This window comes from Medicago truncatula, chromosome 7, assembly GCF_003473485.1.
Source record: "Medicago truncatula cultivar Jemalong A17 chromosome 7, MtrunA17r5.0-ANR, whole genome shotgun sequence".
Classification (NCBI taxonomy): Eukaryota; Viridiplantae; Streptophyta; class Magnoliopsida; order Fabales; family Fabaceae; genus Medicago; species Medicago truncatula.
This window is the reverse complement of record NC_053048.1, coordinates 40096666-40123004: the sequence shown is the minus strand read 5'-3', so window position 1 is coordinate 40123004 and position 26339 is coordinate 40096666. Positions and strand designations below refer to the sequence as shown.

General features: G+C 33.6%; 4 protein-coding genes and 1 pseudogene across 6 annotated transcripts; all 5 read left to right on the top strand.

Moving 5' to 3' along the window:
- The first annotated feature begins 1016 nt into the window (after positions 1-1016).
- On the top strand, positions 1017-5775 carry LOC11437277 (beta-glucosidase BoGH3B). 2 transcript variants are annotated; one of them, XM_003624604.4, is made up of 10 exons: positions 1017-1168; positions 1441-1635; positions 1741-1945; positions 2253-2343; positions 2418-2563; positions 3714-3957; positions 4059-4163; positions 4251-4433; positions 4534-4738; positions 5110-5775. In XM_003624604.4, exons 2-10 carry the CDS (start codon positions 1488-1490, stop codon positions 5604-5606), a joined length of 1824 nt encoding a protein of 607 aa, XP_003624652.2. In that variant the 5' UTR covers positions 1017-1168; positions 1441-1487; the 3' UTR covers positions 5607-5775. The 2 variants fall into 2 exon arrangements, with proteins under 2 accessions (XP_003624652.2, XP_024626927.1); XM_024771159.2 differs by having other exon boundaries at positions 1031-1168; positions 1384-1635.
- Positions 5776-9084: 3309 nt separating this feature from the next.
- LOC11444144 (beta-glucosidase BoGH3B) lies at positions 9085-12009 on the top strand. 2 transcript variants are annotated; one of them, XM_024771338.2, is made up of 9 exons: positions 9085-9294; positions 9528-9777; positions 9891-10095; positions 10245-10335; positions 10420-10565; positions 10747-10984; positions 11086-11190; positions 11292-11474; positions 11574-12009. In XM_024771338.2, exons 3-9 carry the CDS (start codon positions 9899-9901, stop codon positions 11793-11795), a joined length of 1182 nt encoding a protein of 393 aa, XP_024627106.1. In that variant the 5' UTR covers positions 9085-9294; positions 9528-9777; positions 9891-9898; the 3' UTR covers positions 11796-12009. The 2 variants fall into 2 exon arrangements, with proteins under 2 accessions (XP_024627106.1, XP_024627105.1); XM_024771337.2 differs by having other exon boundaries at positions 9528-9788.
- A 640-nt stretch (positions 12010-12649) lies between these two features.
- Positions 12650-14388, top strand: LOC11437276 (spermidine hydroxycinnamoyl transferase). Its single transcript, XM_003624602.4, has one exon. The coding sequence runs from the start codon at positions 12737-12739 to the stop codon at positions 14132-14134; it is 1398 nt and encodes a 465-aa protein (XP_003624650.1). The 5' UTR covers positions 12650-12736; the 3' UTR covers positions 14135-14388.
- Positions 14389-18715: 4327 nt separating this feature from the next.
- Positions 18716-20225, top strand: LOC11441050 (spermidine hydroxycinnamoyl transferase). The gene has a single exon (XM_003624601.3). It carries the CDS (start codon positions 18784-18786, stop codon positions 20182-20184), a length of 1401 nt encoding a protein of 466 aa, XP_003624649.1. The 5' UTR covers positions 18716-18783; the 3' UTR covers positions 20185-20225.
- Positions 20226-21294: 1069 nt separating this feature from the next.
- On the top strand, positions 21295-25753 carry LOC11427103 (spermidine hydroxycinnamoyl transferase-like; annotated as a pseudogene).
- The last annotated feature ends 586 nt before the right edge of the window (positions 25754-26339 follow it).

Genomic DNA, 26339 nt, shown 5'->3' with positions numbered 1-26339 from the left:
TTGTCTTATATGAATATTGATATTTTTTTTAAGAACAAATATTGATTATACTATATATATATATATATATATATATATATATATAATTAATATGTTATAATATTGTTTTTTTACACCTTGATTAATTTTATCAAAAAAAATCTTGATAATTGTGGTTCAATTCTTTGATTTTTTTGTTAAATTAAAAATATTTAAAATTTTGATAATTGCTTATGTAATGTCACATCCAAACACTTCAATTTATGTAAGTACTTTTTAGTGTACATATCCAAACATAAATAGCTTATCAAGTATAAGAGCTTATGATATAAGCTCTAATGTTATAAGCACTAATGCTATAAGCATCTATATAAGATGTTTATCCAAACGGGGCCATAATCATAAAGTAATGCATCAAGTGTAATTTAATTACATGTTGTTGAAGCATCCGTATCGAGTGTTGATTAATCTTTGGGCTTTGGATAAGTTATAAAGGCCAGCTAATGAAGTTGGAGATTGCTGAAAAACCTCCATCAATTGCTTAAAATTCCAGTTACACTTTTAAGAAGAAAAAAAAAAAGTCTATTGAAATTTAAGTTCCAATAAGTTTGGACAATCACCAAAGAAGTTTGGACAATGCTATCAATTTTTTGGATTCAACAATTTAATATGTCTGGGATGGATAACTCATTTGTTTGATATAAATGATTAAAGAAGTTAAAAGAGTTAAAATTTATAAGAGAGAAAATATTAACCTAACAATTAACATATTTGGTTTTATTACCCTTGTATTTTGTTTGCACATTATAAGTATTTTATCTCTACAATCCATCCAACACCTCTAAAATATATATATATATAACACGTCATAAAAACACTTCTTAAAATAACTTTTTATTTTGTATTACATCACATCTTTAAGATCTTATTTTGTTATCTGCTTCTATTTTAATATTATTTTTGGACATTGATGTTACTTACAAGGTAGCTGATATCTTCAGTAATGTGTCACTGCCACGTGTATTTGTTACAATATGTTTTCAAAAAAATATTAGTCATCTCTCAAATGTCAATGATTGAATTCTCATAATATATTTCAGCATTTGGTGATAATGGTTTATAATTAATAATACTTCATTCAATGCACAGTGGCATTGAATTCTTGCTTTCAATTCCACATTAACTAAAGGTAATTTCTTGTTCTATAAGCTTAAACATATGAATTTCAATGTTCAATGTATCAGCTTTTGGCTTTTCTCTGAAAAGCACTTCAAATCACGTTTGGAAAACCAAGCATTGTGCCAATTTTGTTTATGATGAAGATTTTGTGTTCTTAGTTTTCTTCATTATTTGAGGTTATTAATAATGTAGAATGATGATAATGGACCTCATTTCTATGGACAGTGTCCTGTTGAATTAGATTCGGTGCTAAAATGGCTAAAATTCCAATCTTTTTGGTAGGATTTTGGCTATTAAGTAATTGGGCTGGTTTATTGGAGACAGAAGACATGATGAAGTATAAGAACCCTAATGAGTCAATTGATATAAGGGTTGAGGATCTTATTAGTAGAATGACTCTTGAGGAGAAAATTGGTCAAATGTTACAGATTGAGCGCAAATATGCATCTGATAATGTGCTCAACAAGTATTTTATAGGTAAAGATAATGATTTCTTTTCACAATTTTGTTTCCACTTTATGTTTGGTATTATCATTCAATTAGATTCTAATGAAGAATACTTGTTTTTTGATTATTGATTAGGGAGTGTTATGAGTGAGGGAGGAAGTACTCCAGTTCCACAGGCTTCTGCTGAAAACTGGATTGATATGTTGAATGAGTTTCAGAAGGATGCTTTATCAACAAGGCTTGGAATTCCAATTTTTTATGGGATTGATGCTGTTCATGGCAACAGCCCTGTTTACAAAGCAACTATTTTTCCTCACAATATTGGGCTGGGAGCTACCAGGTAAGTTTTTTATAGGCAAATGTTAGTAAATTGGTGGTTTTGTTACTTGTTAGTCTCTAGATTGAACCTCGGCCTATTGATTAGAACTCTTTCGACGTCCCTCAACTCACCAATAGAGCTGTCTACTTGGAACCTATCAAGCTGCCTACTTGACATTAGTAGGCTTTTGGGTAGGGTGTGTAAATGTTAGATGTAAATTATCAGGGAATTTTCCATACCGGTTAATAAAAATCATTCTATTGCTTATGCAAGTTATTAATGCTCTTCTTATAAATGATACTAATGGGTATTTCTATTTTTCTGCTAGGGACCCTGAACTAGTGAAGAGAATTGGAGCAGCAACTGCGCTTGAAGTTAGAGCAACAGGAATGCAATATGTTTATGCACCTTGCATAGCAGTAAGTATATACCACCAAATTTTGATGTTATCATCTTATACTGAGATTTTAGGACTGGCATATGCTCTTGGTAGGTTTGTAGAGATCCAAGATGGGGTCGGTGTTACGAAAGCTACAGTGAAGATCCTAAAGTAGTTCAAGCTATGACTGAAATCATACCAGGAATGCAAGGGGACGTTCCTGATAATATGCCAATGGGTGTTCCTTTTATTGCTGGAAAGTAAGAATTTAGGGTCAGTTTACTTTCTAACATATTTAATTTTAATTTTTACATTGTATGTGGGTGGCATGAAATGACATATGGTTGTGGGTTGTCCTTTTTAGTTGTGATAGAGAGAATATGAAAGTTAATTAGAGAGTGTCCTTTTTAGTGGCATGAAATGACATTTGGTTATGGATTGTTAGTCTCTAGATTGAACAAGTGGAAACACTGAAAACAATATATTGAAATTTTTCAGAATTTTCAAAAATATTCAATCCATATTTAGCTATGAAGCACATACACTTCTTAGATTAGGAGTGTCACCGACACCGAAACGACACTTATGATTCCATTGAATTATATGATTTTATTAAATTATTACTGGTGTTGGTGTGTCTGTGCCCGTGTCCGGTGTACGTAGCCGTGCTTCATAGATTTTTAGAATGCATTTTCAAAAACTTCTGTAATATGTTCTCTGGTGTAATTTTATCAGCAAAAATGGAAACAGGAAACACCAGACGTAAACGAGCCCTTAGAAAACAAAATAGATAGTTTTAATATGATAGTATCAATTAAATTGAACCTTGTAGTTGATAATATTGCTCTTAATTCAATTGAACTGTGTAGTTGATATCATTGGTCTTAGCCTTTTTTTAGCCATAGGTTTCCATGTACCTGTTATAATATGTGGCAGCTCAGTCTTTAGAATCAAAGCTACTAAAATTCAGACCAGAAAAAAAGTACATCTAGTTGTCTTTCCTTTCCCTTTCTATTCGTCATCTTTTTTCTCATTCCTTATTCTTACTTGATCGGCTATGGTTGAAAACAACGAGATAGTTTGTCCCTAAAAGCAAGGATGGAAGAATTCCTCATGTTGCACCATACTATAAAGGACAAAACTTAGGTGCATTTCCTTAGGTGCTTTTCATGTGGTTCTTCACATCAAATACTCATAACTACCAATGATTTCTCAAATCCACAAATTTCTCAAAGTTTGTTATAAGCACAACAAGTGAATTTTATGTGAAGAACCATACAAAAAGTACATAAGGAAATGCACCTAAGTTTTGTCCTACTATAAAATTCTTATTCTATGTTAAAACAAATTATTGATTTTGGCTTAGTTAGAGTGTTAAGTTTTTTAAAGTACTTTTGTACCGCTGGACAGTGAAAAGGTTATAGCTTGTGCTAAGCACTACGTCGGTGACGGTGGAACAACCAATGGGATAGATGAGAGTGACACTGTTATAGACAGAGATGGATTGATGGAAATTCACATGCCAGGCTACTTGAGCTCCATTAGCAAGGGTGTGGCAACCATTATGGTATCTTACTCGAGTTGGAATGGAGATAAAATGCATGCTCATCATGATCTTATTACTGGCTTCCTCAAAAACACTCTCCATTTCCAGGTAAATAATTTGTTCATCAAATGTACCATTGAAAATCTAAATCATCATATATGCAAAATTTTAAATAACTAACCCCCTAAGCTTTTCTTGGATTATGACAGGGATTTGTTATTTCAGATTTTGAGGGTATTGATAGGATTACCTCTCCATTTCGTGCTAACTGCACTTATTCAGTTCAAGCAGGAGTGTCTGCTGGCATTGACATGGTAGTTTAGGCCTAATACGTATGCTTGAATTAATAATGTTCAGTGAAGAAACATTTAATATTTTACACACTTTGCTTGTATTTGCAGTTCATGGTTCCAAAGTTCTACACCGAATTCATTGATGATCTAACAACATTGGTGAATAATAAATTCATTCCTATGAGTCGAATTGATGATGCGGTGAGAAGAATTTTGCGGGTTAAATTCATGATGGGTATTTTTGAGAACCCATTTGCCGATTACAGTTTGGTCAAATATCTTGGGATTAAGGTTAGCTATTTTCCTTTTACATCCCTAAGTTCGAATTAGATATAACTTATCTGGACCACCCTATAAATATCTCTTCTATGCTTGTTTAAATTTTGAACAGGAGCACAAAGAACTGGCTAGGGAAGCTGTAAGGAAATCCATGGTCCTTCTAAAAAATGGTAAATCTGCTGAGAAGCCTTTGTTACCTCTTCCTAAAAAGGTTCCAAAAATACTTGTGGCCGGAAGCCATGCAAATAATCTAGGATATCAGTGTGGTGGCTGGACCATTGAATGGCAAGGAGTCAATGGCAACGATGATATCAAAGGTATGATTGATTTTAAATTTTAGAAATAGCAAAAACACTTACTGGCTTATGATATCGACTATGTGCCTACTGGCTTATTTGACCTTACTAGCAAAAACACTTGTTCCTATATGGTAGAGATTATGGAAAAAACTTAAGAGTTGTCCATCAGCTGTTTTTCGGCTTATTTCTATAAGTTCTCCAAGATAGCTTATGAGATCAACTTATACCTGATATGCATGCAGCTTGACTTTATTTTATCCCTTTTTTTATTATAAAGAAATAGCTTGTACATAACTCTTATATGATAAGCGCATATGCTTAGCGCTTAATTAAGTTGTTTATTCAAATGGTTGCTACTCTTGTTAATATTGTATACTTCATATGATCAGGGACTACAATTCTCAATGCTGTGAAAAACACTGTTGATCCTGAGACCACAGTGATCTACAAGGAGAACCCTGATAAAGAATTTCTTGAATCCAATGAATTTTGCTATGCTATAGTAGTAGTAGGAGAGCATCCTTATGCTGAAATGCATGGTGACAATATGAACTTGACAATCCCAAACCCTGGTCCTGAGATCATAACAAATGTTTGTGGAGCTATGAAGTGTGTGGTTATCATTATTTCGGGCCGGCCTTTAGTTATTGAACCGTATGTTGGTTTGATAGATGCAGTTGTTGCTGGTTGGCTACCAGGTAGTGAAGGACAAGGTGTGGCTGATGTTTTATTTGGTGATTATGGTTTCACAGGAAAGCTTCCAAGAACATGGTTCAAAAGTGTTGATCAACTTCCAATGAATGTTGGAGATCCTCATTATGACCCCGTTTTCCCATTTGGGTTTGGCCTTACTACCAAACCTACTAAGCCTATTTACTCTGAATAGCTATTCTTTTGAAATGTATACTCATTATAAAGAAAACATTAAAAGAGTGTGCAAGGTTGATTTTGAACATTTTGCATGCATTTTTTTTGATGAATTCAAAACTGAGTAATGTATATGGGAACTTGATTCACGTCAATTTTTATGAACTCATTTCATATGGGTAAGTTCACTTTTACCCCTACCACAACAAAAAGATGCAAAGAATTTATAGAAAGCTTGTGAATAAATGGAAAACACAAAATAAACAGGACAAAATCGGTTTGAATTCTAATATGAGAGGAAGATAAAGATGAAGGAATACAATATGAGAGGAAGAGAGACAAAGGAAGAGGATCAAGAAAGAGAAGAAAAGAGAAATAAAAAGAAAAATTAGAAAAGGATAATAGTTGAAAAAAGACATTTTCTTCAATTCGAAGTATAATTGGAAATCATCAACACTCAATTGATCTGATGTTGATGATTTCCATGTAAAAGCATAAAATAAAATAAAAAAATTGATACTCTCGAAAAAGATTAACTATGGTAAAATTATTCTTTGGAAAAATAATGTAACAAGAAATATGTGTGCTCAATTTATTTTAAGGCCTCTTTATAGATATGCAAAACCCTACTTTTCCGAAATTGTTGTTGTGCGATGCCTACTAGTCTGTGTCACAGTTCATCCTTGCTGTGCAATGAAGCGTGGCAATATACCCCAAAGACATCACTATGATATATCCTTGTAGAAAGTCTAGCACGACCAATCAACCACATAGTTGTCTGATTAGGGTATTTTGGCATGTTCCAAGGCCTTTTCCCTCTTTTTTGCTCTCCTTTGTGAATACTTTGATTTCCTTACAAAAACTCGACTAAAACAATAGAAAACTTCCTAAAAAAACTCAAAACTAGCTCCTAAATGATGCTAAAAACCCTAAATTAAATACTTTCATCATGTTGTCTTTCTCATTTTGTTGTAGATAGTTGTAGGATTTAACGGTGGACAACCCCTGTTAGTTTTGCATTTGGATAAAATTGTCACCTTTATTTGTGGTGGGACACCCCTATTAATAAGGTTTCAGATTTAAATTAATTATAAATGACATTGAAATTTTTCAAGCCCTAGTATAAAACTTTCTATTTAGTTTCTTCTCAAACAAACACTTTCTATAGCTAATACTTGTTTCAAAAAATAAGAGGAGCATCTTATCATTTACAAGAGTGATGATGATGGTTGTAAGGGTAAAGAGGAGGGCTAAGAGAAGAAGTTAAAATGGGGCTCCGCGAATCAAGTGGTGGCATTTAAAGGGTGAAAAACTAAGGATATTCCAATACAAGATATTAGAGGGAGGCTTCAGGCAACCACATGGAAGTGCAAATGATATGTGGGAGAGGATGGCACATGAGATTAAAAAGGTAGCAAAAGAGACGTTGGGAGAATCTCGAGGTTTTGGACCTAGGGGTAAAGAATCTTGGTGGTGGAATGACAATGTTCAAAGTAAAGTTCGGATCAAAAGAGATTGTTTTAAAGATTGGTCTAGGTGTAAAAATGTCGAAACTTGGGATAAATATAAGATAGCTAGGAAAGAGGCAAAAAAGGTGGTGAGCGAAGCGAGAACTCAAGCTTTTGAAGGATTATACCAATCTTTAGGTACCAAGGAGGGAGAGAAATCTATATATAAGCTTTCTAAGGGACGAGAAAGAAAGACAAGAGATTTGGACCAAGTAAAGTGTATTAAGGATGAAGAGGGTAGAGTTCTGGTTCAGGAAAGAGATATTAAGGGTAGATGGAAGAAGTATTTTCACAACCTATTTAATGAAGGATATGAGATCTTACCAGACTCTAACAGGTTAGACATCGGAGAGGAGGACCAAACTATAATTATTATCGTCGGATTCAAGAGCACGAGGTTAGAGAAGCGTTGAAAAGGATGGGTAGTGACGAGGCAGTTGGGCCGGACAACATACCTATCGAAGTGTGGAAGAGTCTTGGCGATAGAGGGACTGTGTGGCTCGCAAACCTTTTTAACGAGATTATAAGGACGAAGAAAATGTCGGACGAGTGGAGAAGAAGCACTTTAATTCCAATCGATAAGAACAAGGGGGATATACAAAATTGCGCGAATTATAGGGGAATTAAGCTAATGAGTCATACCATGAAGTTGTGGGAAAGGGTGATCAAAAGAAGACTAAGAAAGGAGACTCTAGTTACGGATAACCAATTTGGTTTTATGCTTGGGAGGTCGACTATGGAAGCAATCTACTTACTTCAACGCGTGATGGAGCGATATCGGACGGATAAAAAAGACTTGCACTTAGTTTTCTTTGATTTGGAAAAGGGGTATGATAGAGTACCGAGAGAGATTTTGTGGAAAGCCCTGGAGAAGAAAAGGGTTAGGATTGCCTATATTAGGGCTATCAAGGATATGTATGAGAGAGCTTCGACTAGTGTGAAGACGCAGGATGGGACTACCGAAGATTTTCCCATAACAATAGGATTGCACCAAGGGTCAACCCTAACTCCTTATCTTTTTACTTTAGTTTTGGATGTATTGACGGAACACATCCAAGAGTTAGCACCGAGATGTATGCTTTTTGCAGATGATGTAGTCTTGGTGGGTGAGTCGAGGGAGGAAGTGAACGGGAGGCTAGAGACCTGGAGGCAAGCCTTAGAAGCGTATGGATTCCGCTTGAGTAGAAGCAAGACGAAGTATATGGAATGTAACTTCAGCGGAAGAAGAAGTAGGTCTACCTTGGAGGTGAAAGTTGGAGATCATATCATACCCCAAGTTACACGGTTTAAATATCTAGGGTCTTTCGTACAAAATGACGGAGAAATAGAAGCAGATGTAAGCCATCGTATTCAAGCTGGGTGGTTGAAATGGAGAAGAGCCTCAAGTGTTTTGTGCGATAAGAAAGTACCACTTAAGTTGACAGGAAAGTTCTATCGGACAGCAGTCCGACCGGCGTTGTTGTATGGTACGGAGTGTTGGGCGGTTAAGAGTCAACATGAGAATCAAGTAAGTGTAGCAGAGATGAGGATGTTGCCTTGGATGAGTGGTAAGACTAGACATGATAGGATTAAGAATGACACCATTAGAGAGAGAGTGGGGGTTGCACCTATAGTAGAAAAGTTGCTAGAAAATAGGCTTAGATGGTTTGGGCATGTAGAGAGAAGACCCGTAGATGCCGTGGTAAGAAGAGTAGATCAAATGGAGGAGAGTCAAGTTAAAAGAGGTAGAGGAAGACCTAGGAAAACTATTAGAGAAACCATTAGAAATGATTTAGAGGTCAATGAGTTGGATCCAAATTTGGTGTATAGTAGAACACTATAGCGTCATTTGATCCATGTAGCCGACCTCACTTAATGGGATAAGGCTTGGTTGTTGTTGTTGTTGTTATCATAATCTAGTGTATTACATCATATCTATGAGATCTTATTTTGTTATCTGCTTGCTTCTATTTTAATAAATATTTTTGGACACTGGTCTTACTTGCAAGCTGTACTTGTTACAATATTTATTCAACAAACTTTTATGTCCAGAATTCAATCATCTTCATCTACCTTATTAATTTCTTAATCAACTTATTTTTTATTCAATCTTATCCATCTCTCAAAATGATCTCAATCATTTACCATAAATATATTTCAGCATTTGGTGATGATGTTCATTTTCATTCCATGCACAGTGGCATTCATCATAAAGTCAAGGTGATTTCTTGTTCATGTGTTAGCTTTGGTTTTTCTCTCCAAATCAAGTTTGAGAAAAAGTTACATTTGAATGAAAAACCAATCATTCTATATTAGTAGTGGACATTATGTGCCATTTTAGTTTGTGTTCTTTTTCAAAAAGGGTACTTAGTTTTCATCATTATATATTTATATTTGAGGTTAATGAATAACTGTATATGCATAATGATAATGGACCTTCTTTCTATGGACAGAGTCATACAAAGCCTGTTGAGTTAGATTCAGTGCATAGAAGAGGCCAAAATGGAAAAAATTCCAATCTTTTTGGTAGGGTTTTGGCTATTAAGTAATTGGGCTGGTTTATTGGAGGCAGAAGACTTGATGAAGTATAAGAACCCTAATGAGTCAATTGATGTAAGGGTTGAGGATCTTATTAGTAGAATGACTCTTGAGGAGAAAATTGGTCAAATGTTACAGATTGAGCGTAAATATGCATCTGATAATGTGCTCATCAAGTATTTTATATTTCTTTTTACAATTTTGTTTCCACTTTATGTTAGGTATTATCATTCAATTAGATTCTAATGAAAAATACTTGTTTTTTGATTATTGATTAGGGAGTGTTATGAGTGAGGGAGGAAGTACTCCAGTTCTACAGGCTTCTGCTATAAATTGGATTGATATGGTGAATGAATTTCAGAAAGATGTTTTATCAACAAGGCTTGGAATTCCAATATTTTATGGGATTGATGCTGTTCATGGCAACAGCCCTGTTTATAAAGCAACTATTTTTCCTCACAATATAGGGCTTGGAGCTACCAGGTAAGTTTTTATGGGCAAATGTATAACTATTATATTTCTTATTCAAGTCATTTTCTTAGCAGTTAATAAAAGTTTTTATATTGCTTATTCAAGTCAATAATCATTTTACAATTGTTATTAATGGCTATTTCTATTTTGCTGCTAGCTAGGGACCCTGAACTAGTCAAGAGAATTGGAGCTGCAACTGCACTTGAAGTTAGAGCAACAGGAATTCAATATGTTTTTGCACCTTGTGTAGCAGTAAGTAAATGCTACCAACTTTTAATGTTATTATCAAATTATACTCAGATTTAAGCACTGTCTTATACTCTTGAAAGTTGACAGGTCTGTAGAAATCCGAGATGGGGTAGGTGTTATGAAAGCTACAGTCAAGATCCTAAAATAGTTCAAGCTATGACTGAAATCATATCAGGACTGCAAGGGGAAATCCCTGATAATATGCCTAAGGGTGTTCCTGTTATTGTCAGAAAGTAAGAATTTAGTGTCCGTTTACTTTGTATGTGGGTGGATAATTTGTCCTAAAAGCAAGGACGGAAGAATTCCTTATGTTGCAACAAACTATAAAATGCTTATTTTGTGTTAAAACATGTTATTGATTTTGTCTTAGTTAGAGTGTTAAGTTTTCTTAAATACTCTTGTACTGATGGGCAGAGAAAAGGTTATAGCTTGCCCTAAGCACTACGTCGGTGGAACAACCAATGGGATAGATGAGAGTGACACTGTCATAGATAGAGATGGATTGATGGAAATTCACATGCCAGGCTACTTGAGCTCCATTAGCAAGGGTGTGGCAACCATTATGGTATCTTACTCGAGTTGGAATGGAGATAAAATGCATGCTCATCACGACCTAATTACTGGCTTCCTCAAAAACACTCTCCATTTCCAGGTAAATAATCTGTTCATCAAATGTATCCTCGAAAATCTAAATCATCATATATGCAAAATTTCAAATAACTAATCCCCTAAGCTTTTCTTGGATTATAACAGGGATTTGTTATTTCAGATTCAGACGGTATTGATAAGATCACCTCTCCATATCGTGCTAACTGCACTTATTCAGTTTTAGCAGGAGTTTCTGCTGGCATTGACATGGTAATTTAAGCCTAAATTATATGATATGTATGCTTGAATTAATAATGTTCATACAGTGAGGAAATATTTCATGTTGTTACACACTTTGCTTTTGTTTGCAGTTCTTGGTTACAAAGAACTACACCGAATTCATTGATGAACTAACGACATTGATGAATAATAAATTCATTGCTATGACTCGAATTGATGATGCGGTGAGAAGAATTTTGCGGGTTAAATTCATGATGGGTATTTTTGAGAACCCTTTTGCTGATTACAGTTTGGTCAAGTATCTTGGGATTAAGGTTAGTTATTTTCCTTTTACTTCCCTAAGTTTACAATTAGATATCTTATAAGGATCACCCTATAAATGTCTCATCTATGCTTATTTGAATTCTGAACAGGTGCATAGAGAACTGGCTAGGGATGCTGTGAGGAAATCCATGGTCCTTCTAAAAAATGGTAAATCTCCTGAGAAGCCTTTGTTACCTCTTCCTAAAAAGGTTCCAAAGATACTTGTGGCCGGAAGCCATGCAAATAATCTAGGACATCAGTGCGGTGGCTGGACCATTGAATGGCAAGGAGTCAGTGGCAACGATGATATCAAAGTTATGATTAGTTTTTAATTTTAACTGTATTTCTATTATCATCGACTATGTGCCTTCTGGCTTATTTGACCATACTAGCTAGCAAAAACACTTGTTCCTGTATGGTAGAGATTATGGAAAAAACATAGACTTGTCCATAAGCTGTTTCCGAATTATTTCTATAAGCTCTCCAAGATAGCTTATGAGATCAACTTATAGCTTTTATGCATGCAGCTTGACTTTATTTTATCCATTTTTTTATTATATAGAAATAGCATGTACATAACTCTTATATGATTCTCTCAAAAAAAAAAAAAAAAAAACTCTTATATGATAAATGTAACGGTTGCTACCAACCCTACTAATGCTATTTACTCTGAATAGCTGTTATTTTGAACTTATGTCTATAAAAAAAACAAAACATTAAGAGTGTGGAAGTTTTGATTTTGAACATTTGGCATGCATTTTTGTCCGTGTCTGATTCACGTCAATTTTTATTTTATCTCGATGTCCAAGTCTCGAATCGAGTTTTTTTAGGCTGAAAAGTCATCCTACAACCAAATGACCTCACGGGGGAGACAGCACCACGCTAATTTTTATGAATTCAATTCATAGTTCACCTTTACCTCTACCACAACAAAAAAATGCAAAGAATTCTTAAAAAGCTTGTGAAAAAAATGGAATGCACAAAATAAACAGGATTGAATTCTAAAAACAAAAATGAGAGGAACAGAGACACGACTAGTAGAAAATGACATGACTCTACAGTACTCTCCTCCACTCTAGACAAGTAGAAATATTTATATTTACTCTTCAATATGTCTCGAATGTTAAAATTAATCGATGGAAAATTAGGATAAGAAGACGACAAACTTAAACATTGTTGTCTTATCCTTATTCCTTGTCTAAATCTAAACAGAACAGGATTTGGCTTCTACTACAATACAATATACCACACCAAACAGTACAAGAACAAAAAAATGGTGAACATCCACATCTACCGTTCATACACAGTAACACCTTCAGAGAAAACACCAACCACCACACTCTCTCTTTCCCTCTGTGATCAACTCAAGCTCCCTAATCATGGATACCAACTTTACCTCTTCACAAACAAAAACCATTCATCTTCATCACTCATCTCTTCAACAAACATTCTCATAACCTCTCTCTCCAAAACACTCACTCACTACTATCCCTTTGCAGGTAGATTAAGCTGGATCAAACCACAAAACCACTTACTACAACTTCATTGCAACAACAAAGGTGTTCAATTCTTAGAAGCCACGTGTGATATCACTTTAAAAGATTTTGGTAGTTTTGATTCTACACATGTTGTCCAAAAACTTGTTCCAAAGATTAACTATGATGTTCCAGTTGAAGATCTTCCTTTATTGGTTGTTCAGTTCACCAAGTTTCCTTGTGGGTCACTCACTCTTGGTCTTTCTATGGGTCGTTCTGTTCTTGATGGTTCTTCTGCTGGTAGTTTCATTAGCTCATGGGCTAAACTTGCCAAAGGTGAGAGTTTAGATTCAAGTTTGATACCATTTCTAGATAAAACATTGTTGGATTCAAAAATCCTTCATTTACCACCACGTTTTCATCATCATGAGTTTTCTCCACCACCCCTTTGGGAAAATAGTAGTAATAACTCAACACATTTGAGTAAAAACCCACTCTTTGCCACTACCATGTTGAAATTCACCAAAAAACAAGTTGAAAAACTTAAGAACAAAGCCAATAACAATGAAAACAAGGTACGAGGTTATACTAGTTTTGAGGTTATTAGTGGTTACTTATGGAGGTGTGTTAGTAAAGTGCGTTTTGAAGGAAATTGGAACCAACCAACAAGGTTAACAACTTTGGTTAATTGTAGAAATAGGTTGAATCCACCTTTGCCTATGAATTATTTTGGGAATGCAACTTTTCCTACAGTGACACAAACTTGTTCATTTGATGATGTTGTGAACAAGCCTTTTTGTTCTGTGGTTGGGAAAGTGAGGGAAGCTGTTAAAAAGGTGAATGATGAGTATGTAAGATCAGTTCTTGATTATGTAGCAAATCAGAAAGATATGAATTTGTTAAGGGACAAGTTTTATAATTTTGCTAAAAGAAATGGACAATTTGGTGGTGAACCGAATTTGTATGTTGTTGGTTGGACTAATTTTCCGTTTAATGAGTCCGATTTTGGGTGGGGGAAACCTGATTGTATGGTTCCTGGTATTGTTAATTCCGATGGTATTGGTAAGGCTTATATTCTTGATGAAGCTAATGGTGATGGTTTTGTTGTAAGTGTTTGTTTGCAACCTTTCCATATAGATGCCTTGAAGAAGTTGTTTTATGAGGATATGGAGATGATCACTAGTTCCAAATTGTGATGACTGATGATAGTGTCAAAACCTTGGATTTTGATAACCCTTCTGTTAGATAAAGGTTCAATTTTGTGATTAGATTTAGGGGGCTGTTTAGTTTTTTGTTTGGGAATGTTTTGCATGCTGTATTAATTTTTCTTTAGAGGATTTTGTTCATTTGACATTGAACTTTCTGTGCTGATTGTGCTTTGGTGCACTTGTAAAACACATCTTGTGCTTCTTGTGTTGTTTCTTTTCATATAATAAAATTGGTTAGCATATGTTTTGTATTGTGCCAAGCCGATTCCTTATGGATCTTCGGACTAAGAACTGGCAACACACGCCAGCAGATCCCGTGATCAAATCAGGCAGTGATCCACAAATCACACTGAGATGCACACAACGCCTCTAACTGTTTTATGCATCAGTCTCACTAACCTCTGCTATAAAAGGAACACAGTCCCTTGTATAAGGTACACAACTTCATCCAACACCACAAGTCTGATTAGTTTGGGTTTGAGTAGAACTCTTTCTATCTTGTAGTCTTCCTCACCTTCATTCATTCCCACCTCCAACACATAAAACAAGTTAAAAAAACACCAACATTCTTTTATTACTTGCTAAGACCATCATATACAATCTCAATAAACGTTTAACCAAAAAAGAGGGAGACAAAGGAAAATAGAGTTCCTCAAAAAAAAAAAAAGGAAAAATAGAGTTCTAGCAAAGAGAACATTCATTGGCTATGTAACACCGACACTTGGAGCAAATGTAACACATTAGTGTCCGACATGGCATTGACGCATGCGTTTATGATCAAATCAGTTCTTTTTTCCGCATATCATTACTGGTTTTTACGAATCAATGTTAATCTCATAGTTTCTTTGTGTTGAGCACTAAGTAGATTAAGCACCGAGCTAATTAGTGAAACACGCTAAGTCTATATTTGGTTCCACGTTTGTACCTTCTAAACTGGTGTTTGGTTTAGTCAAACATAAGTATAATGTTTTATTTCATTTATGGACTAACTATAAGCAAAAGGTAAACATTTCTTCTTGAGAGCTGGAAAAAAAATAACAACTCCTAAGATCAACAAATTATATCCAAAAAGTAGCACACATACTATATACAAGTTTCATCTAATCACTCTTTAAGAACAATATTTACTTCATCCTTTTAACTTAATTTTTGCAGTAGTGAAACTAATTATCACAGTTATGCTTTTCATATATAAGTCAACAGATTATATCATCAAGTGGTTATAATTGAAGTCTAAGAACGAATTGAAGAAAAATTTAACGTAAAATTTCATATTAGAATTGGACATTCTGAAACTTGGAAATCTCTTACAATACATAGTTTGGAAGTAAACTCATTTGCAAGACTTGACTCTCAAACTTGTAAAGATTTACCTAATATGAAAAATAATTTCATATTTACATATATGAAATGAGTCGTTAATGGTTTAGATATTGATTTAATTCTCCACTTGGTGATTTAAAAATGGGTTTTTCTATCATGTGCAAATTTGCACATGTTAAGAAATTTAAAATAGTAACTTTGTATTGGAACTTGAACATTTTGTATTAAATATATAACTTTTTGTTAAATAATTGTTGGTTTCAATAAAAACTTGCTACTTTTAGTTACCTTAACATGTGCAATATTGCACATGTTAGACAAACCCTTTAAAAATTACTCTTCTCACTTATGGAATTGCTCATTCTCTTATATCAGCGACAATTAACTGTCGTTCAACATTTTTCAATGGTAGTTAATTGCACACTGACACTTTAAGATCTGTTGAACCGACTTAAAAAATATCTGCGACAGTTATTCACTGTTAAGGTGAATTTCTCTAGCCGCTAGACTACTTGACAAAAAAACATAATATTTTTTCTAAAATGATATATGATAAAATCTTTTGCTTGAGTTGAGCATCACATTACATACTCCCTCTGGTTGACTTAATAATTTTATAACTATTAATAAGAAGATGCTATTTGTATCATTAGTTTATAAGTTAAGAAGTCAAATTTTGTCAAAAAAAAAAAAAAGTTAAGAAGTTAAATTTAGAAATATATTTTTAAAAATTGTGCATTCAATGTCAAGTTTAATTTTTTTAAATAAAAGTTTTAAAATTATTTTTTCAATACAAAGTTTATTATTTTTTTTTTCTTCAGAATCCTCGGTAACTAAGAAAGTTGATTGTAGTATTAAATTTATTTATAATGTCTCTATGAGTTTAACACAGTTGGCAAGGACAATGCATAATGCAAGGTTGAGGGTTCAAACCCTTGATACCACCAAAAAAAATTGTTTATAATTACTATTGTTTTTACAATTAAATCATTTAAGAGAGAGTTAGTTTATATTTTCAACATAGTATTTATTGTTGATTGAAGAAAAATATGTGAAATAAATAAAGTTACGTTAATAAAGAAATAATTAATATAATTAGAAATAACTAAAAATCTTATAAAAAGAGAAAAAAAAAAAAAAAATCTCAAAAAATGTCTTCTAATTAGTAATTACGGACAGAGGTGCCTAATAGATGAAGCCAAAGAACCTACAAGGCTATAAAAACATGATGACTTCATAGTTTAAAGGATTGACATTCAAGGAAATTTTTCCTTCCCGATGTCCTTTTGTATCTATTCCCGATACAAGTATATCTGGTTTTGAAAAGTGTTAACCGGTCATTAATTTATTTTCGGATTTTATTTTAGTCCTCTAATTATAGAATGTTTTAATTTGATCCCTTATATCTTTTGTCTTTATCTTTTTTGGTCTTATCTGTTACATTTAACTGTTTGATCTATTTTTTAAATAGAAACTGTTGGATCATGTAGGTTTATTGTAGTCTATGGTGAATGATTAACATCTGATTTTTTTGAAGCAAAAAATATAATATTCAAGATTTTTTATAAAATCATTTTCAAAATGAAAAAAATTGAAAAAATTTATTTTTTTATGAAAATTTTAAAAAAGGTCAGATTTTTTTTCGCAAAAAAAAAAAGGTTTTTACAAAATTCTGGAAAATATTTTTTTTTTTCAAATTTTTATAAAAAATCTGAGCTTTAAAAATTTCGTTTTTTTTTTCATTTTGAAAATGACTTTATAAAAATTTGTAATATTTTTTTTTTATATATTTTTTGCTTCTTCAAAAAATCGGTATTAATCATTCACCGTAGGCTACAATAAACCTACATGATCCAACGGTTTCTATTTGAAAAATAGATCAAATAGTTAAAATGTAACGGATAGGACCAAAAGAGGTAACGGCAAAAGACATAATGGACCAAATTGAGACAATTTATAGTTATGAGACCAAAATAAAATCCAAAAATAAGTTAAGAGACCAAATCATGTATTAAGCCTTCTTTTTAATTGAGGAAAACATGTGTGTCCCACACTTTGAAAATGGGATCCGCATAAAGTGACGAAAAACGTGCATGTTTCACTCAATTAAAGAAGAGAAATGATATTTGTACAACAATTTTAGTATAACTTTTGTACAATTTTCTCTTTCATACTCACACTATGTTTTCAATCTCTCTCTATCTTTTTTTCTTTCTATTGTTTTTGATCAATGAGAAGGTAAAACAACAAAGTTGTCTCAAACATTATACCAAAATAGTTGTCAAAAATATCACTACTCATTAAAGAAAGAGTGGTAATGATTTTAAGATGTATCAAACGTTGTCATGTCTATCACTTAATAGTTAATTTGTGGTACCAAAATAGTTTGAGACAACTTTGTTGAGACAAGTTAAAGAAAGAGTGGTACTAACGTTTGAAACGTGGTACCAAAATAGTTAATTTGTGCAATGCTTAACATGTCTTTCTTTTATCTTTATTTTCTTTAAGATTTGAACTGTGCTTTATTTTCTTTTATCATGAAGTTTTCTTTCTTCTTTTTTGAGGAGATTTATAAATGATGTATCTAACTTTTTAGTTTTATTTTCTTGTTGTTGTTTGATCTTAGATTCTCTGTGCATGTATCTTCCTCTAAAAAAAAATGTATGTACATTGTACGTGTATCTATCACTTAGCAATTCAACTTTGTACTCTCTTCCATGTGAGGTTTCGACCAGTTTGGCATGAAAAGTACCACACTGTTCATAATTTGTGAAGAGGTAATAAAATCCAAATCCAAGACTTTGCTAGTTGCAAAAAACAATTATAGTTTTGTATTTGTCATAATCTTAAATTAATAATCTTTTAAATATGATTCCCTTCAAAAAAAAAAAAAATCTTTTAAATATGAGAAATGCTAACAAATGTCTTTAGAGCATTTGTTTAACTTATAACATTTTTTTTTAAATATATTAAAATTTTAATTTTTAAAAGATAAATTGACAAGTCTGACAACCCTAACCCACCAAGTTAAAGTTTATTTGAAGAATCTTTTTATGTGTAGAACCTCCTTAAGGTTTTCATAACTTTAAAATAAAACGAAATTATAAATTAAGTTTTTTACTAGAAAATAATAACCCAAGTAAAAGAACTTTCTAAAATAATTTTTACTAAAGGACAGGATTACACCTAATTGCTTACGTTGCTATACATGACATCAACAAATTACGTTGTTATACATACATCAACAAGAAACCATTTAGCCTCTTTAAAAGGCTACAAAGACAAAGTGGATAACTCTCAAGAAAGCAAGAAACATGGTGAGTGTCCAATCTCAATCCATTGTAATCCCTTCCAAACCAACTCCTAATCCAAAACTCTTCTCATTATGTGAACAAATCAAGCTTCGCACTCATGCTCCTCTCCTCTATGTCTTCAAACCACATAATCACAAAAACACCTCAACTTTCCTTGAAACACTTAAAAAATCCCTTAGCCAAGCTTTGGTTACTTACTATCCACTAGCGGGAAGGTTGAGTTTGATCAAAGGTGGAAGATGGGAAATTCATTGTAATGCCAAAGGAGCACTTCTATTAGAAGCCAAATGTGAAGAATTAACCAATTTGAACCAATTGGGTGATTTTGTACCAACTAATTTGGTATCACAACTCATACCAAACATTAATTACAATCTTCCCATTGAAGATATTCCCTTATTGGCAGTGCAACTTACAAGGTTCAATTGTGGCGGTTTTACATTAGGTGTTGCCTTATGTCGAGCCGCAACTGATGGAACCGCAACCATGTGTTTCATGAACGCGTGGGCTAAGTTGGCGCGTGGAGAGAATTTGGATTCAAGTGAATTTCCGTGTCACGATCGAACCGTGTTGAATTCATACAAACTCATACATTCTCCATCCTTACATCGACATCATCATGAGTTTGACATGCCTCCTATTCAGGTAGGTCGTGATGTGGGCAACACTAGAGAAGTGAGTGTTGCTATTTTAAAACTCACACAAGAACAAGTTTCAATACTTAAGAAAAATGTTAACTCTCGCATGAGTTTTCAACCCACCTCCAAAGATGTCCCTAGGACAAAACCTTACTCAACTTTTGAGGTTATTGCAGGATATCTTTGGAGGTGTGTCAGCAAAGCACGTTGCATGGGAAATAGTGACCAACCCACAAGGTTGTCCACATTAGTTAATTGTAGAAACCGCTTAAAACCACCTCTTATTAGTGGTTATGCTGGGAATGCAGCATTTCCAACAATTACACCAATTCGCTCCTTTAATGATCTTATTCGCAAGCCTTTGGATGATGCGGTTGAAGATGTTCATAAAGCACTTGAAAGAGTAACGGAGGAATATGTAATGTCAGCACTTGATCACATAGATAGGGAGAAGGACATGGATTTGTTGAGATATAATTTCCACTATCCAGCAAAGAGTGTGTGCAAGGGACAATACAAGGGAAACCCAAATCTTTTTGTTGTAAGTTGGATGAATTTTTCGTATAAGGATGCAGATTTTGGGTTAGGAGCACCTGTTTATTTTGGGCCAGGGTACATGGATTCTGAAGGGAAGGCATTTATTATGAATAATAATGGTGGTGATATTGTGGTGGCGATTTCTTTGGAGGCATCTTGTATGGATAAATTGAGGAAATTTTTCTATGATGATATCAAAGAGGTGTTTTCTACTTCCAAATTGTGATGGGCGTAGTCCAAATATTTGACACCGAAATTTTCTTGCATGCACATGCATTTTTCCGGTGCTTGTACAAGAGTTTGTTTTCCATATCAGAGAAGAAATATATTAATTTGGGTTCCAAATGAGGTTGATGTTGGTCTAATGCAGTGATTCGGTTGGGAAAGAAAGTTGTGCAGTTGCTTTGATTATTTTTGTTATATATATAACTAGCTCCCTGGTTTTGTTTGATATATTCCAACACTGTTTAATAATTTTCTCATTTTCAATATCAATAAAAATATTATTCTATATAAATAATTAAACAATCACGAGATTAAAAGGATTTGTAGTTTGAGTTTTTTTTTTTTAAGTGTAAGTGATTTGTTTAATTAATCAAATTATATTTATGTGTGGTCCTATATTATAGAGTATATAGTATTAATTTTTTTTACCCAAAACTTTGTGAGGGCATGACCTACAATGGCCTAACCTAGGGTCGTCCCTGAGCACAATGTATAAACTTGCTATGTTTCTTTTATAAATTGGTTTCAATTCAAATATTTACAGATTGTACAAATATAAAATAAAAAATTAAAAAAAATTAAACTAAAAAATGTAAAAATATGTTTATTGAAAAGAAAACTGCTTGTGAAAAACATAAATAAAATAAAACTGGAAAAAGTATCCTTTTTCTTTGTTATAACCCTCTTCTCTCTCCATCTTTATTTGTCTTTTCTTTTATCTTCCTTCTAATAGTAATCCAACTCACTCTTTTTCACCCAAAACAAAGGCCACTAGAAACTTAAGATATTTTTTTAACATTTATTCAAATGAAACTAGCCTTACAAAACTTATGCAATTGTATTTGGTAGAAAATATTTGTTTCTTAGACAAAAAAAAACTTGGTTAACAAAATCAATATAAAAAATGAACGAAATGATGAGCTAAGATATTTTGGTTTTCCATGCATTATATAAAATAATTTATTAATTAAAAAATTAAACTTAAAACAAAGGAATTAGGATATAGAGTAAATGACTCAAACCATAATTTTAAGGATCAAACCACTGTTCAACTTTATAATAACAAAAAATATAGCTAAATACCTTAGGTAAATGACTTTCCGTTCCTAAGATGTTTGGTGGAATGGGTTTTAAGGGCCTTAAAGCATTTAATATGGCGATGGTTGGCAAGCGGATTTGGAAGTTGGTTTCTACTCCAGAATCTATAATCACTCATTTACTCAAAGTTAAATACTTTCCTCAAGGTGATTACTTTGGAGCTTGTACAAGCTATAATCATAGCTATGGTTGGCGTAGTATTTGGAGTGTGAAAGATGTGATTCACCTTGGTTTTCAATGGAGTATAGGTACGAGAGAACGTATGGCTTAATAATGTTGCGCGCACTTTACCAACTACTCATCAACACTTGAAGTGGACATATATCACTGTTTCAGATTTGTTTGATAACACCTAAGAAGCAATGGAATATGGAGCTAATTAATGAATTTTTTGACAATATTACAACCAGAAGCATTTTTAATACTATGTTGCTCCCTTCGGTGACTCATGATGTGCCTATGGAAGCTTAAGAAGGACGGTGTTTATACAGTTAAGAGTCCTTATCAGGATATTCTGAATCATGATGTGGCAGTTTTACAACATCGTGTTCCAGGTAATTAAAATTGTGTTTGGAGTTTAAAATTGCCACTAAAGGTAAAGAATTTCTTGTGGAGAGCTTGCCACAATTGTTTGCCTACGAGAATCCGATTGCAATCAAAAGGCGTTCAGTGTGCGGTGTGTGACAACTTTGGGGAATATGGTACTCATTTGTTTTTTATGTGCAGTAAAAGCGTGCTTTGTTGGCAGCGCTTCATGTTATCTAGCCCTTTGATGGTTGTCTTTGATTCTGGTGCAAGCTTTCCGACTAATGTGTTTTCTATCATATAACATTTGTATCAGCAACAAAAGCAAGTTTTTGGTGTTACCCTATGGAGTATTTGGAAGCATAGGAATAAGAACGTTTAAAACAATGTCATTGAAACAAGTCAAGCCATATGTGATCGTGCATATTCCCTTCTTACTATCTGGAAGAATGCCTAAAATATTCGTCATCATACGTCTCAACATTCCATTACCCAAGGCAATTTGTAGTGGCTTAAACCAAGTCCCGACAGGTTCAAATGTAATGTAGATGCTTTTTTTTTATCATGCTCTAAATCGAGTCGGCATTGGTATGTGTATTCGAGATGATGAAGGTCGTTGTGTGTTAGCTAAAAACAAATGGATGACTCCGCTCCTTGATGTGGATTTCGATGAGACTTTAGGTTTATTATCAACAATGTATTGGGTGCATGATCTGCAGTTGGGTATTGTGGATTTTGAGCTTGATTCCAAAAGCTTGGTGAAATGACCAATGACTGTAAACCTTTGTTAGCTTCTGATTTAGCAACCTCTAGTATTAGGTTTATTCAGAGACAAGCCAACGAAGTTGCTCATAAGTTTGCTAGGGTGGCTTCGCGTCATGCTCAGGGGAAGATGCTTTCATAAGGGAGGGCTACCCCAATTTTTTTTTAGCGGGTAGGTATATATTTATATTTAGCTACCCCTAATAATATATATTTAACTACCCCAAGTTTCTTTCAAAAAAAAAAACTACCCCAAATTTTATTTTAAGTGGAATATTTTTTTTTCATCCTTATTTAATTTTCGGTTAAACTTTGAATCATTTGATCCCGTAGTATAGGAACTGGAAGATTAACACCTAAAAAGTTAAATGATAAATAATAATAATCATTGGTTTATTTAAGAAATAAATAAGACGCTCACACCCACAACCCACCATGCAATTAATAAGTGGATACACTTTTTTTAACTTTTCAGTTTTCACACCACAATTGCACAACACAAAAGACTACAAACAAGAGAGAGATGAATTTTCTTGCAAATAGTTAGGTTATTTACATTGAAAAGGATATTGCAAGTCAATTTAGCCAACTTATTTTTTGTGGTTGAAGGCAAATTTGATTACTTTTGCTTTTGACTATCCGACAACCTCTTTCATGTATGGGTGTTTTTGTGACTTTTGATGGGTGTTTCATCTATTGCCGTCTTGTGCGCGGTGATTCACTTTTGTTTTAATATCATATTTCATTTTGGCTTGTTCAAAAAAAAAAAAACTCATATGCAATTATAGATGAATCGAGTCTTTCAAGGGTCGCCGAGTTCAATTTTCATAAATAGCTACTATTAGTTTTTATTTATATTGTTGTAGCTTTTTTGGTACAATCCGCTATTCTACCGTCACTTTGTTGGTACAATTTTTTATTGCCGCATTTTTGGTACAATTCGTTCTTGTTTAATCAAGTATGTATATTTTATTAGAATATTTTATATAAGTAATAGTTATTGTGAGTTTTTTTTGTCTGCCTGATTAGATTAGTTTAAGTAGAAAAAAAAAAATCTTTATATGTGGTCACCTTATGGAAATATTGCTAGTTTCGCCGTTGATCATGCTACTTCCATATTCATATTAAGATTCCATGAAGGAAAAAAAAAAATGAACAGACTTGTTTTTCAAATTTTAATAACTTTTTTTTTAATTAATTTTTATTCATTTATTTAGTGTGTTGTAATCTTTTTATTGGATGTGTGCAAAAATGAGGTGTTAGGTACGCTTCTATGCAAGTATTTCTATCTCCTCAGTTTGCGAGAGGGTTTTGTGAACGATGTCTTCTTCAACCTCTTGTGGGTCGACCCACATACATGAACTTGTCAAATTGAGGGTCATGTTTCAGCAACGTTTTCTGCCATTTTATAGCACTCATTCATGCAACACTACTCTTTCATAAAAGTTGGAATTCTTGAAACTGGAAGAAGAGGAAGAGGGAATGTAAAGAGACTTAGGTAAAGAATTACATGTTAATTTCTTGAGGGTGCATTTGTAGTTACATAAATTTAATTTACTTCTATCAAAAAGTATTGTGCAAACTCTAACTGCACTGCTAGTTTCCCTAGATACATTAACCATCATCTCACTAGTATGGGACACTTGAATGATTATGTATGGGGACACATCACATGGATAACCTTACCCACCTTTGTGTGATGGGGGATGAAGTTGCACCATAATTTAACTATCTAAGATTTTAAGATTTAAGTCGAAATTTTGACAACAATGCTATCAACAACAACCACATTCACTGGAAATTAAGAAGAAAAAATGGTTAGCATGGACTGTTCGTACACTGTAAAACCTTCCGAGACAACACCAAGCACCACACTCTCTCTTTCCCTCTGCGAACAAATCAAGCTCCCTAATCATGAATACCAGCTTTATCTATTTTACAAGTCAAAATCATTCATCACACATTAATCTAACCTCTCTTTCCAAAACACTCACTCCTATCCCTTAGCCACAAAACCACTTACTACAACTTCATTGCAACAATAAAGTACATACTTCTTAGAAGCCACGTGTGATGTTACTTTCAAAGATTTAGGTAGTTTTGATTCCACACATGTTGTCAAAAAACTTGTTCCAAAAATTAACTATGATGTTCCGATTGAAGATGTTCCTTTGTTGGCTGTCCAATTCACCAAGTTTTCATGTGGGTCCCTCACTCTTGGTCTTGCTATGTGTCGTGCCGTACTTGATGGGGCCTCAGCTGCTAATTTCATCAACTCATGGGCAAAACTTACTAAAATTAGAAAGACTTTAGATTCAAGTTTGATACCATTTTCTTGATAAAACTTTGTTAGATTCAAAAATCCTTCATTTACCACCACGTTTTCATCATCATGAGTTTTCTCCACCACCTCTTTGGGAAATTAGTAGTTATAACTCGACACATGTGAGTAAAACACCATTACACCACTCTTTGCCACTACCATGTTGAAACTCACCAAACACCAAGTTGAAATACGATCAAGAACAAAGCAAACAACAATAATGAAAACCAAAACAAGGTACGAGGTAATACTAGTTTTGAGGTTATTAGTGGTTACATATGGAGGTGTGTTTGTAAAGTGCGTGTTGAAGGAAATTGGAACCAACCAACAAGGTTAACAACTTTGGTTAATTGTAGAAACAGGTTGAATCCACCTCTTCCCAAGAACTATTTTGGATATGCAACATTTCCTACGTACGGTGACACAAAATTGTTCATTTGATGATGTTGTGAACAAGCCATTATGTTATGTGGTTGGGAAAGTGAGGGAAGCAATTGAGAAGGTGAACAATGAATATGTAAGATCTGTTCTTGATTATGTTGAAAATCAGAAGGATATGAATTGGTTAAGGGACAAGTTTTACAACTTCGCTAGAAGAAATGGACAATTTGGTGGTGACCCGAATTTTTGCGTTTATAGTTGGACTAATTTTCCTTTTTATGAGACTTATTATGGATGGGGGAAACCTGATTGTTTGGCTCCCGGGTTTGTTAATTCTGATAGTATTGGTAAGGCTTTTGTTATTGATGAAGGTAATGGTGATGGTTTTGTTATAAGTGTTTGTTTGCAACCTTTTCATATTGATGCTTTGAAGAAGTTGTTTTATGAGGATATGGAGATGATCACTAGTTTCAAATTGTGATGACTGATGATAGTGTCAAAACCTTGGATTTTGATAACCCTTCTGTTTAAATAAAGGTGACAACTAGGGTACCCATGAAAGAATGGTGGGTAATTTACCTCAATCAATACACATTAGCCGCATAAGCATATTTTTAAGTGGTATCATGAACTATCTTGACCCCACCAACAAATTGCTCATTTTCATTGGTTGGTGGGTAAATTACCCACCATTCTTCAAAGGTAATCTAGAAAAAACCTTAAATAAAGGTTCAATATTTTTTTTTTTTGAGGGAAATAAAGGTTTATTGCTCTTGTGAATTCGGACAAAATCACACCAATGAATAACCAAGATGTGTGGACCAAAGGAAGTGGTAATCAATAGATAAAGTGTATCCAAACAACAACAACAAAAACAAACCTAAATCTAAGTGTAGAGCAACACCATAAGCATAATCAAATCAATAAAGATAAGCAATGAAAGAAAGGAACAAACACACCAAGATTGTTGACCCAGTTCGATCTAATATGACCTAATCTGGGGGAGAGAGCAGCCCTCCAATCCACTAAGATGAAAGTGTTACAAAAGAGTTACAAGAAATTAGCTT